General features: G+C 43.0%; 1 protein-coding gene across 1 annotated transcript in view; it reads left to right on the top strand.

The window, feature by feature from the left end:
- Positions 1-12,290, top strand: part of LOC124799346 (putative inorganic phosphate cotransporter) — a 163,537-nt gene that overhangs the window by 112,277 nt on the left and 38,970 nt on the right. Inside the window, exon 4 of the mRNA XM_047262918.1 lies at positions 11,083-11,170. Within this exon, the coding sequence (XP_047118874.1) occupies positions 11,083-11,170 (88 nt within the window). The remainder of the gene's footprint in view (positions 1-11,082; positions 11,171-12,290) is intronic.

The following is a 12,290-nucleotide window of genomic DNA, read 5'->3' on the forward strand; positions in this document are numbered from 1 at the left end:
TGAAAGGAATTAATTCGGGGACTATAATAAACTTTCACATAATAGTTACGATTCGATGTCCCGACAAAAAGGGGTTAACGTCAGTGTTAATTTGAATTGTGGGCGACAGGATTAGTTTTGACAGATACGTGAAAACGGACGTAACGAAAGTTATTCACATATCATCCTTGAACGTGACTTTTTATTTAATTAACGATTGCGGGCTCATTAAAAGCTATTATCTCATGATTAGGATCAATCACTTTTCCCTCCTAGATAATGATTATTCATTAACATTTACGTCATAGGAAAAAGGATTACTAAAAAAAGTGATGTTAAATGACAATTACGTGTTATTCCGTTAGTGTGGAACCGACGTAATATCTCTGAAATGACATTGATATATAATTTGTGTTAAATATTGAACTGAGATAGGAAGTAAATTGAAATTAGTGAACATTTGATACTGAGTCTATAGAAGCAGAAGCGCTTGAGGTTTCTCTTCTCTAAAATGGCAAAATAGGTACGAACTTTAACTCAATAGTCGACATTATGTATTGCAAAGACATTATCATTTCATACTTATTTTGACGACGCGCGTTAAACAAAGGAACGTTGTCTCTGTACGAATAATAAAATTAAATCTAAAAACATAATTAATAACGGGGAACTCCGCTTTAACAAACTGTATTGCGTGTCGTCATCGGGCAATAACTGCTCAACCCTGGAGACTTGTGTGGTGAAATCAGAAGTCGGGCATGTAAAACAAACTAAAAAATCCATTCAAGCTACAGTGGAGTCGGCACAACACGACGTGGGCAGTTATAAACTGCTCAATCTAAAATGTCTCTGGGTGAGGGTGATGGTTTGCTCCATCCGTGGCGCAAAATAATAGTATTCTCCAGGGCCAATTCTACGACAGCTATTGGTGTATTAACGCTCGATGGGTCGCGAAATGGAAGAGCGACGAGCCTTTTCACAGTTACGTCGGGCAGTGTCTCTTGTATGCCCGTCGATCGCGTCACATCCCTCTTTTCAGTTTCAAGTTCACAGTGAGCAGGTAAAGATGATTAGAAAACAGTGTCTCCCGCCATGTACGAGTAACTGCCGAGAAATTTCGCCAGATTTCATATTGCCCACAAAATGTAACTGTCATGCATTTCCTTCTTCATGACAAATCTAGGCTGCACACTGTAGGTGCAACGAAGACGCGCATGCAGCGTTTGGAGTGAGAAGAGTTTGATCATTCACCAGAGTTTCATCTCTGCTCAGATTAACCACTGGCTATGAGGATAGCATTCTGGCAAAGGCAACGGGGTGCTGACCAGCGTTGAAAATAGGCGGAAAACACAGCCGGATGCCTTCTATGACGATGGTATTGGAAATTTGGTACAACTCTACGACACATGTATAAGTCGTAGCGGCGACAATGTTGTTGAGAAGTAACTGTTGCAAATAAAAGATTTTCGATTTTGACTGTAGTTTCCATTTCGCGACCAATTGGATTTTAACAAACGAAAAGCGCTCATAAAAGACTGCAGTCTGCATGTACGTCAAAAGCTCTAAGTTCGCAAAATGGGTATCAAAGGGCAAGCAACAGTAGACTATAGCACGCAAATGCCTGACGTAGCGTTAAAACGTTTTGTGCTTGTTGCACCATGAGAATTCGTCACCTGATTTAAACTGGTAACATTCAAGGCCCAGTGCAGAGGCGAGTTATGGGACGGGTATTTGACGTCCATGTGGCCAGTTTGAAGTAATGCAGTAGACTGCCTCAATGGTGTTCATGTAAGTCGTACGAGCAGATTCCTATAGCATACGACTACAATCAAGTGTGGATCGTACAAAGGCTCGATAAAAATCGAACAAGCCTCTTCTGTCTGCTCCTCATGTTTTCTGAGCTACAGATTTTAAAATATTTGAGGGAAACGCAGTAGGTCATCAGGTGGATTAGATCTCATAATCTAGACAATTATTTGTTGTTGATGATGGTGGTGATGTTTGGCTTGTAGGGCACTCAACTGCGCGGTCATAAGCGCCAGTACAAAGTCCCAGTTTTGCTCAGCCCAATTTTTTTCACAGCCCAGTCTAGCCACTGTCACGAATGATGATGATAAACTGACGAGGACAACACAGGCAGCCAGTCCCCGGGCAGAGAAAATCCCCAACCCGGTCGGGAATCGAACCCGGGGCCCCGTGATCCAGAGGTAGCAACGATAACGACTTCTTTTCTTTATTTTTCATTTTTTTTCATTTTGATCGTTGTATTTTGGTCGAAGTGGACGTCACATGACATGCATTAAAGTTCGTTGTTGATCTTTTCACTCAGTTTTTTTATTACAGAGACACGCCAGGTCTGACCGAACTCGCTGAGCTACCGTGCTGGCTAGGCGTTTATACCTAGTTCTCAATCAGTGTTATTTATTCACATTCTCTCTGTACACGTTCAAATCATTTTGAATTATTTAATTTTATGTTATTACTATTTACCATATTAAAGCTTTCCTCATTTCTTATGCAGCTCTTCTTTAAAAAACTGCTATATATGTAGAAACTCTCGTCCAACGTAAGAGACTGACTGAAGGCCCTTTTTTATTTTTTTAAAATAAATAAATATACAACATGATTTCCTCTGCAATAATTACATACAGGCAGTTTTTCGTCTACATGAAGGCCTGTGATACTGCTTTTAAGCGTAATTTCATCAGATAGCTCCTCGTATGTGGCCTCTGAGCATGTCTTCCTGTTTATACATTGCCATTCTTTCCACGATGCTATTTTATAAATCGAGAAACTGACTTTATCTCTAATCATTTTATGTGAAGCGTTTTACATCAAGGTAGAGTTTTAAGTGTGATAATCTTAACAACAACTCTAAGATATATTCTGTCTACAGCAGGGCGCAGAGTAATTTATGCGCCATGAATTTTTAATTTTTCGTCCGTCTTCCAGTCTTGGAGACAACTATTGACAACAGTGAGAAGTCGGAAGAATGGGCACTGAAATCGGGTTTGCTGTTTCCGGCAGAAGAAGTGCATGTGGTTGTTTCTGGCCATTCCCATCATGCCTTTAATCTTCTAGAACTTAGAATGAAGGTACCTAAAAGCAATAAAGTTTTCGGCCTCATTCTCGATAAGAAATACAACTATTTTTAGATGAGGTACTCTTGGTATGAACTCTTTGGGCATGGGGATCAGAGTGAACTTATCTACTGTAGTTTTCGGGATTTCTTGTACAGTTCTGCATAGGCCAGTTTACATCGTCTGATCAAAAGGACCCAGACATCTGTTGGTGGACATATATGGGGAGTCTCCAAGAGTCGTCCTTATGACGACGTGAACTGTGGTGAGGACACTTCGAATGTATATGGAGGAGTGGTAGCCCATACTTCCTCAGGAACTGAAACCAGAGAGGACACTGTTGTCTGTAGTGAAGCTGACGTTCTAACTTGTTCCAAAGATATTCCACTGGGTTCAGATCGGCACTCAGGACAGGCAAGTCCATTTCATGAATGTTATTGTCCACAATCCATGCCTCACAGATGCTGCTCTATGACTTGACAAATTGTCATACTGCTACAATCAATCATCATCTCCAAACTGTTCCTCTACTGTACCTAGTACAGAGTGTTTAAAATGTGTTCACATCATTCCGCGTTTAGCGTTTTCTTAATGAGGGGAGCAGCCCGTAACCTCGAGAAACTAACCCGAAACTGTAGCAACACTTCCTCTGCACTTCACTGTCGGCACTACTCATAATGGCAGCTAACGTTCTGCAAGCATTCGTCAAACAATAACCCTTCCATCGTATTGCCATGTGATATAGTGTGATTCTTCATTCCAAGTCACTCGTTTCCATCATCCACTGTCCAGTGGCGTCTCTCTTTACGCCACCTAAAGCGACGCTTAGTGGCTATTACATAAAAAAAAATGGTGCTGAACACTATGGGACTTAACATCTGTGGTCATCAGTCCCCTAGAACTTAGAACTACTTAAACCTAACTAACCTAAGGACATCACACACATCCATGCCCGAGGCAGGATTCGAACCTGCGACCGTAGCAGTCGCGCGGTGCTATTACATAAATTTATGGCTTATGAGGAACTGGTAATTTTTGAGAACGTCTCTCGTGGAGAAACGTTGACGTTCGTGGAGTCACAACATCTGGTCCGACCACCGCCACCGCCTACCATCGCGGTACAGATGGTCTGAAGATGATCACAATTTGACTGGAACCAGTAACCATTGCAAATACGAGTAGATACACCCATGTTCCGGGAAAACATGACTCCTTGAAGGACTTGAGACGTTCATATTCACAGGACATGAACATTAGTATGTTCTGTAGAAATGATTAGCATTTCAGTCACGTCAGTTCAGAATGTGCCCTGGTGCCTAGTAGGCACACGGTCCGCGAGCGGCCCCGATAACTTGTTGCATGCGTGATGGCATCGATGCGTATAACGCGCGATTGGCGTCCAGTGGTATAGCAATCCATGCGGCATTCACCTGGTTCCAAAGTTCATCTGTGGTGGTTGGCACTGGGTCACAGCATTTCACCCGTCTTTTAGCCATATCCTACACATTTTCGATTGGCGACAAGTCTGGTGATCTGGCGGGTGAGGGGAAGAGGCTGAGAGCCTGTGGCACCAAGAAGACAAGTGTTGGTGCAGCAACATGTGGTCGTGCGCTGTCTTGCTGAAAAATGGCGTCTGGGGTGTTGTGCACAAAGGCTATGGCTACGGGTTGCAGATGTCATTTACTTAGGTCACAATGGTCACAGTGTCCTGGACATGCACCCACTGTGATTTGTTGGTTGTACCCAATAGCACTCCATGCCATAAGACGCTGTATGTCTTGTGCGATTGCTGTCACTGTGATGCCGCTCCCTCGGTCTGTTGCGAACCAAAATGCGGTCATCATTTTCAAACAAACCGAATCCGGATTCGTCCGAAAACATCATCGGATGCCATTCCTATTCTCAGTGACGTCGTTCCATGCGCCATTGCCGTCTACCATATTTTTGCACATTCGTCAAAGGTAGGCGGAGAAGTGGACGAAGCGCACGTAACCCACGCCGTAATAAACGACGACGAACTGTCACCCCTGATAGTGTACTGTGTGTTACACTGTTACATAGATCTGAGGAGGACGCAGATCTGTCAGGAAATGCCATTCGGATAAATGTGTGTGAAATCGTATGAGACTTAACTGCTAAGGTCATCAGTCGCTAAGATTACACGCCACTTAACCTAAATTATCCTAAGGACAAACACACACACCCATGCCCGAGGGAGGACTCGAACCTCCGCCGGGACCAGCCGCACTATTCGGATAAGATGTCAATCTTCTCGGGGGGTGGTCTGGTTGGTGTGACCTGACCCTTCTCATCGTATTCTGTGATCCTCCGCGAACCCGTTGCACTGCTGAAACACTTCGTCCCACAAGAGCACCAATTTTCCGGATGGATGCATCACATTATCTCACGCCAGTAATAAGCCCTCTTTCAAACTCACTAGTTTGACGCTACGATTCGCACATACGTCTGCGAGGCATCCCACACGTATGCTGAAGACACACTGATCCATTGCCTTCGGTTTATAGCGACAACGAGAGCATCAGGCACATTTTACCAGTTGGTGGTGTTGCGCCGCAATATCGATGTTGACCTCGAACCCAGGGGCCGACATCATTCAAATGCCAATCATCTCTGCAGAACATACTAAAGTACATGTCCTGTGAATATGAACGTCGTGTCTCTAGTCGTTCAAGATGTTCTATTTTTTGTGGACATGAGTGTATTTTACTGCGGTCAAGACTGTTTTAATCCATTTTCAATTATGAACAGCTACTGGACTATTGTATCCCGTTGGTTTTAATACCAGCTGGACTGCTCGTAGCACTTTGGAACTCAAGATGATTCCTTTCGCTGATTTCATGCTCTATTTTACAACCGCTCTTCGCAACATTCGACGGCCCTCTCCACCAGCTCACGAGGTCTGTCTGCCTGGCCTTGGTTTAGATGTGGTTGTGTCTTTCGCGTTTCACTTCACAATCACAACACCAACGGGAGAATTGGACAGCATTAGAAGGGCTGAGATGTCCTTGATGGATTTGTTACTCAGGTGACGCCCAATGACTAGTCCACGTCCGATGTGTTGAGCTCTCCTGACCGACTCATTCTGCTGTGACCGCTTTCATATTGATGACACAGTACTCCCAGCCTCCTTTCATACTGTCAAGTGCGCTTCTCGGTACGACAAGTGGTCAGTTCCACGTTGCTTAGGGCTATCTGGATACTTTTGATCAGATCACGTCTGTAGCTATTGAATGCAGTTCTTTATGAGGAAGGCAGGCTGCCCGCGGAGCACTTAGCATTAATAGCCATTAATAGTCTCTGAGCCGAAACAGGGTTCGCGTCAGTTCGAAACCATTTAGTACCCGGCATACATACAAAATATGTTCCCTAGCCTCAGGCACTTGTACACAGCCTCGCCCATCTGTACAGCGACGGTATAGCATCCGTGAGAACTGAAATTCTTTGAAAAATGGATATTGATGATATTACTGTTCTACCCCGGGGTTAGAACAAGTCTTCGCTTAGCTTCTTACCAGAAAATCCCCGAACTTCCATGCATAAAACAACTTCAGACGTCTGACTGGTTTACAAATGAGTTGTTGTTGTTGTGGTCTTCAGTCCTGAGACTGGTTTGATGCAGCTCTCCATGCTACTCAATCCTCTGCAAGCTTCTTCGTCTCCCAGTACCTACTGCAACCTACATCCTTCTGAATCTGCTTAGTGTATTCATCTCTTGGTCTCCCTCTACCACTGTTACCCTCCACACTGCCCTCCAATGCTAAATTTGTGATCCCTTGATGCCTCATAACATGTCCTACCAACCGGTCTCTTCTTCTAGTCAAGTTGTGCCACAAACTACTCTTCTCCCCAATTCTATTCAATACTTCCTCATTAGTTATGTGATCTACCCATCTAATCTTCAGCATTCTTCTGTAGCACCACATTTCGAAAGCTTCTATTCTCTTCTTGTCCAAACTATTTATCATCCATGTTTCACTTCCATACATGGCTACACTCCATACAAATACTTTCAGAAACGACTTCCTGACTCTTAAATCTATACTCGATGTTAACAAATTTCTCTTCTTCATAAACGCTTTCCTTGTCATTGCCAGTCTACATTTTATATCCTCTCTACTTCGACCATCATCAGTTGTTTTGCTCCCCAAATAGCAAAACTCATCTACCATTTTAAGTGTCTCATTTTCTAATCTAATTCCCTCAACATCACCCGCTTAATTCGACTACATTACATTATCCTGGTTTTGCTTTTGTTGATGTTCATCTTATATCCTCCTTTCAAGACACTGTCAATTCCATTCAGCTGCTCTTCCAAGTCCTTTGTTGTCTCTGACAGAATTGTAATGTCATCGGCGAACCTCAAACCATTTATTTCTTCTCCATGTATTTTAATACCTACTCCGAATCTTTCTTTTGTTTGCTTTACTGCTTGTTCAATATACAGATTGAATAACATCGGGGATAGGATACAACCCTGTCTCTCCCTTCCCAACGACTACTTCCCCTTCAGGTCCCCTGCCACCTTCAGAATTTGAAATAGAGTATTCGAGTCAACATTGTCAAAAGCTTTCTCTCAGTCAACAAATGCTAGACACGTAGGTTTGTCTTTCCGCAATCTATCTTCTAAGATACGTCGTAGGGTCAGTATTGCTTCACGTGTTCCAATATTTCCACGGAATCCAAACTGATCTTCCCCGAGGTCCGCTTCTGCCAGTTTCTCCCTTCGTCTGTAAAGAATTCGTGTTAGTATTTTACAACTGTGACTTATTAACCTGATAGTTCGGTAATTTTCACATCTGTCAACACCTGCTTTCTTTAGAATTGGAATTATTATATTCTTCTTGAAGTCTGAAGGTATTTCGCCTGTCTCATACATCTTACTCACCAGATGGTAGAGTTTTGTTAGGAATGGCTCTCCCGAGGCTGTCAGTAGTTCTAATGGTGCCTTGTTTCGACTCAGGTTTTTTAGTGCTCTGTCAAACTCTTCACGCAGTATCATATCTCCCATTTCATCTCCATCTACATCATTCATTTCCATAATATTATCCTCAAGTACATCGCCCTTGTATAGACTCTCTATAAGGTCCTTCCACCTTTCTGTTTTGCCTACTTTGCTTAGAGCTTGGCTTTCATCTGAGCTCTTGATTTTCATACAAGTGGTTCTCTTTTCTCCACATGTCTCTTTAATTTTCCTGTAGGCAGTACCTATCTTACCCCTAATGAGATAAGCCTCTGCCGGCCGTGGTGGCCGAGCGGTTCTGAGCGCTTCAGTCTGAAACCGCGCGACCGCTACGGTCGCAGGTTCGAATCCTGCCTCGGGCATAGCTGTGTGTGATGTCCTTAGGTTAGTTAGGTTTACGTAGTTCTAAGTTCTAGGGGACTGATGACCTCAGATGTTAAGCCCCATAGTGCTGAGTGCCATTTGAACCATTTTTGATAAGCCTCTACATCTTTACATTTGTCCTCTAGCCATCTCTGCTTAGCCATTTTGCACTTCCTGTCGATCTCATTTTTGAGACGTTTGCATTTCCTTTTGGCTGCTTCATTTACTGCATATTTATATTTTCTCCTTTCATCAATTAAATTCATTATTTCTTCTGTTACCCAAGGATTTCTTCTAGCCCTCGTCTTTTTACCTAGTTGATCTTCTGCTGGCTTCACTACTTCATCCCTCAAAGCCACCCATTCTTCTTCTACTGTTTTTCTTTCCCCCATTCCTGTCAATTGTTCCCTTATGCTCTCCCTGAAACTCTGTACAACCTCTGGTTTAGTCAGTTTATCCAGGTCCTATCTCCTTAAATTCCCACATTTTTGTAGTTTCTTCAGTTTTAATCTACAGTACATAATCTACAGTTTAAAACCTGGTTCCTAAATCTCTGCGTTACCATTATATAATCTATCTGATACCTTCTAGTATCAAGTACAAATCAGTTAATGTGTTAAATATCTGACTTTAAGCAAGTAAGCGAGAAGAGTTTAAAGAATGTTTGAGATTAAAGTTTGTTGAAAGTCGCTAAGTGTTACCATTATGGAATAAAGGATGAATATAGTCTGGGTGATTTGCCCTTTTTTTTCAGCAAAATCTAATTTTTCACGCATTTTAAGGTTTATGACGTAATACCTCCTGAACCACGTGTACCATCATATAATTTTGCTGTACATTCAGCAGTATACGTAGATACTGACGGCAAACAGTGTTGCGAATAGAGTAGGCAAAAAAGAAGTAATATATTAAAACATCATGCCTGATGCTGACGTTTGACTGCAAATACAGCGAAAACGTAGTAAGAGGTTAACGTTTTTGCTTTCATCATTTTGTAGGAGAAATAGTCTAGAAAGGGTTTGAAATTACGTGTGAAGTTTGTTGGGAGTCGCACTGTGCACTCATTCTCAAATACTGCACTGGATGAATACATCCGGGAAATGCGCGCCGTCAAGTTACGCTGCTTCGAGACAAACACACATTTTCTGCAATAATTCTCGTATATAACACAGGATTATACCTCTTACTGAGTAGATTATGGCAGAAATTTAAATTTTTAACTTCGGCCAACAATTACGCGAAATATATCGAAATCAAATTTTCGTTACCGTGAAATTCGGTGCATAGGCAATCTGCAACCGGGATTGGGTTTCACGACAGCGGTTTGGTAATACAGATAGCGCCACAGGTGTTTTAAATTTGACGAATTTTAGCAAGAAAGCACATGAATTATTATTTTTAGAGCTTTGTGTTTTTAATATTTGAGACGTTAACTACGTTTTTATTACCATTCATACAGACTGTTCACTACAAGGAAACACTATTGGCTGCTCAGTGGTTCTCACTAATCGTGTGCTGAGAATTATTCTGGCAGAACTCTCGTAGTATACGACGTAGCGTTGGCACGGAGGCGGTCATTATTTTTCAAGATTCCTCAACGAACTCACGCTATGCAAGTACCAGGCAGCATTGGACTCTCGATCTAAACACAAACTGTGTTTCCAGAATGAGATTTTCACTCTGCAGCGGAGTGTGCGCTGATATGAAACTTCCTGGCAGATTAAAACTGTGTGCCGGACCGGGACTCGAACTCGGAACCTTTGCCTTTCGCGGGCAAGTGCTCTTCCAGCCGAGCTACCCAAGCACAACTCACACCCCGCCCTCACAGCTTTACTTCTGCCACTTCTTTCAGGAGTGCTAGTTCTGCAGGTTCGCATGAGAGCTTCTGTAAAGTTTGGAAGGTAGGAGACGATGTACTGGCAGAAGTAAAGCTGTGAGGACGGGGCATGAGTTGTGCTTGGGTAGCTCAGTTGGCAGAGCACTTGCCCGCGAAAGGCAAAGGTTCCGAGTTCGAGTCCCGGTCCGGCACACAGTTTTGGTCTGCCAGGAAGTTTCATATTAGCGCACATTCCGCTGCAGAGTGAAAATCTCATTCTTGAAACATCCCCCACGCTGTGGCTAAGCCATGTCTCCGCAATATCCTTTCTTTCAGGAGTGCTAGTTCTGCAGGTTCGCAGGAGAGCTTCTGTAAAGTTTGGAAGGTAGGAGACAATGTACTGGCAGAAGTAAAGCTGTGAGGACGGGTCGCGAGTCGTGCTTGGGTAGCTCAGTTGGCACAGCACTGGCCCGCGAAAGGCAAAGGTCCTGAGTTCGAGTCTCGGTCCGGCACACAGTTTGAATCTGCCAGGAAGTTTTACAAACTGTGTTGTGACAGTGAGTATAGTTTAGCCTATTTCTGATCTATTTGAGTGCTATGAAAGCTTTTGTCTAGTTCTTCATTCACATAAATGTGAATCATAGTTAATCTACGTTAGTACATTTAAAAATATTATACTGCGTCTGAAAGCATATTTTCCTATGTACTGTATCAAAGTAAACTGACAGCTTACCTTTCATTAATGTGTAACTCTTTTTGATTGGTGTATATTGACTATGCTGCAAAACATATCACTAATGTTGCTTTTGAGAGTTGAACTTGATAAAAATATGTCACTAGGGTAACCCTTTCTGCTCTTTCAGGGCTTCATATTTCCCTGTACACACTCGCTGCTGGCGAAGTGGATACCACCCAAGGAAAATGCTGTGCTGGGGACCATCGTTTACTCAGGTGAAGTGTGTTCTGCACGGTAATTTTTGCTTCTAACTCATTTATTGGTAAATAAGAAAAGCATCTGTTCCTTTCTCGAACAGCTCGGTGTTATTTCAGTATCTAGTGTTACCTGAATCGTCTCAGTTTGGTGACAATAATGTCTTTGACAGATACTAGCAAATATAAATACAGAAAAAACAGTCTTGTCTGCAGAAGGTAGGTTTGTTTAGTCTTCACATGTGATGCGTTTCGCCTGTTTTAGGCATCATCAGACAATCTGGAGAAATTACGAACTGGTTTAAATATAAAAGAATTTGCTAATTAAGAAATTAATAAATGAGTAAATTAAAAATAACAAAAGGAAAAAATGTAATGATTGTATGGCATTGTTGGCCGGGAGGTCGCAACGGGCTCTTGTTTCAGTCGGCGCCACATTGGGCGACTTGCGGCCGATGACGAAGATAACACAACACCTAGTCGACGAGCGGAGAAAATCTCCGAGCGGACCGGGAATCGAACCCGGGCCCAGTGCATGGGAGGCAATCACGTTACCACCCAGCTGAGCAGGCGGACATAACGAAAGAAAGACATACATCGACTGGCCTATAGAGTACAGGGCCACATTTGTGTTTCTGGGGGTGGTGGGGGGTATAAATTTCAACGCATGAAATATTACATCATAACTGAACTCACCGATAAAAACCCTTGATAATCGTGACCGAGGCGTCGAACGTGAATAAAAGCCCTATAGAACCGAAATGAAACAGCCAGTAGCCACTGTTAATGCTTCGCCGGCCGAAGTGGCCATGCGGTTAAAGGCGCTGCAGTCTGGAACCGCAAGACCGCTACGGTCGCAGGTTCGAATCCTGCCTCGGGCATGGCTGTTTGTGATGTCCTTAGGTTAGTTAGGTTTAACTAGTTCTAAGTTCTAGGGGATTCATGACCCCAGCAGTTGAGTCCCATAGTGCTCAGAGCCATTTTGTTAATGCTTCATTACATCGCCTAGAAGCAAGACGATAAAAGGTAATGACAGTAGGCAAAAGAAAGCTACTAAGATGTGCAAGGGGTACCTAACTTAGGCAAACAAACAAACTCAGTGAGCAGAATAAACTCACAGTGCAAAATACGCCCATATTTT

This window comes from Schistocerca piceifrons, chromosome 1 (assembly GCF_021461385.2).
Source record: "Schistocerca piceifrons isolate TAMUIC-IGC-003096 chromosome 1, iqSchPice1.1, whole genome shotgun sequence".
In the NCBI taxonomy this organism is placed as follows: domain Eukaryota; kingdom Metazoa; phylum Arthropoda; class Insecta; order Orthoptera; family Acrididae; genus Schistocerca; species Schistocerca piceifrons.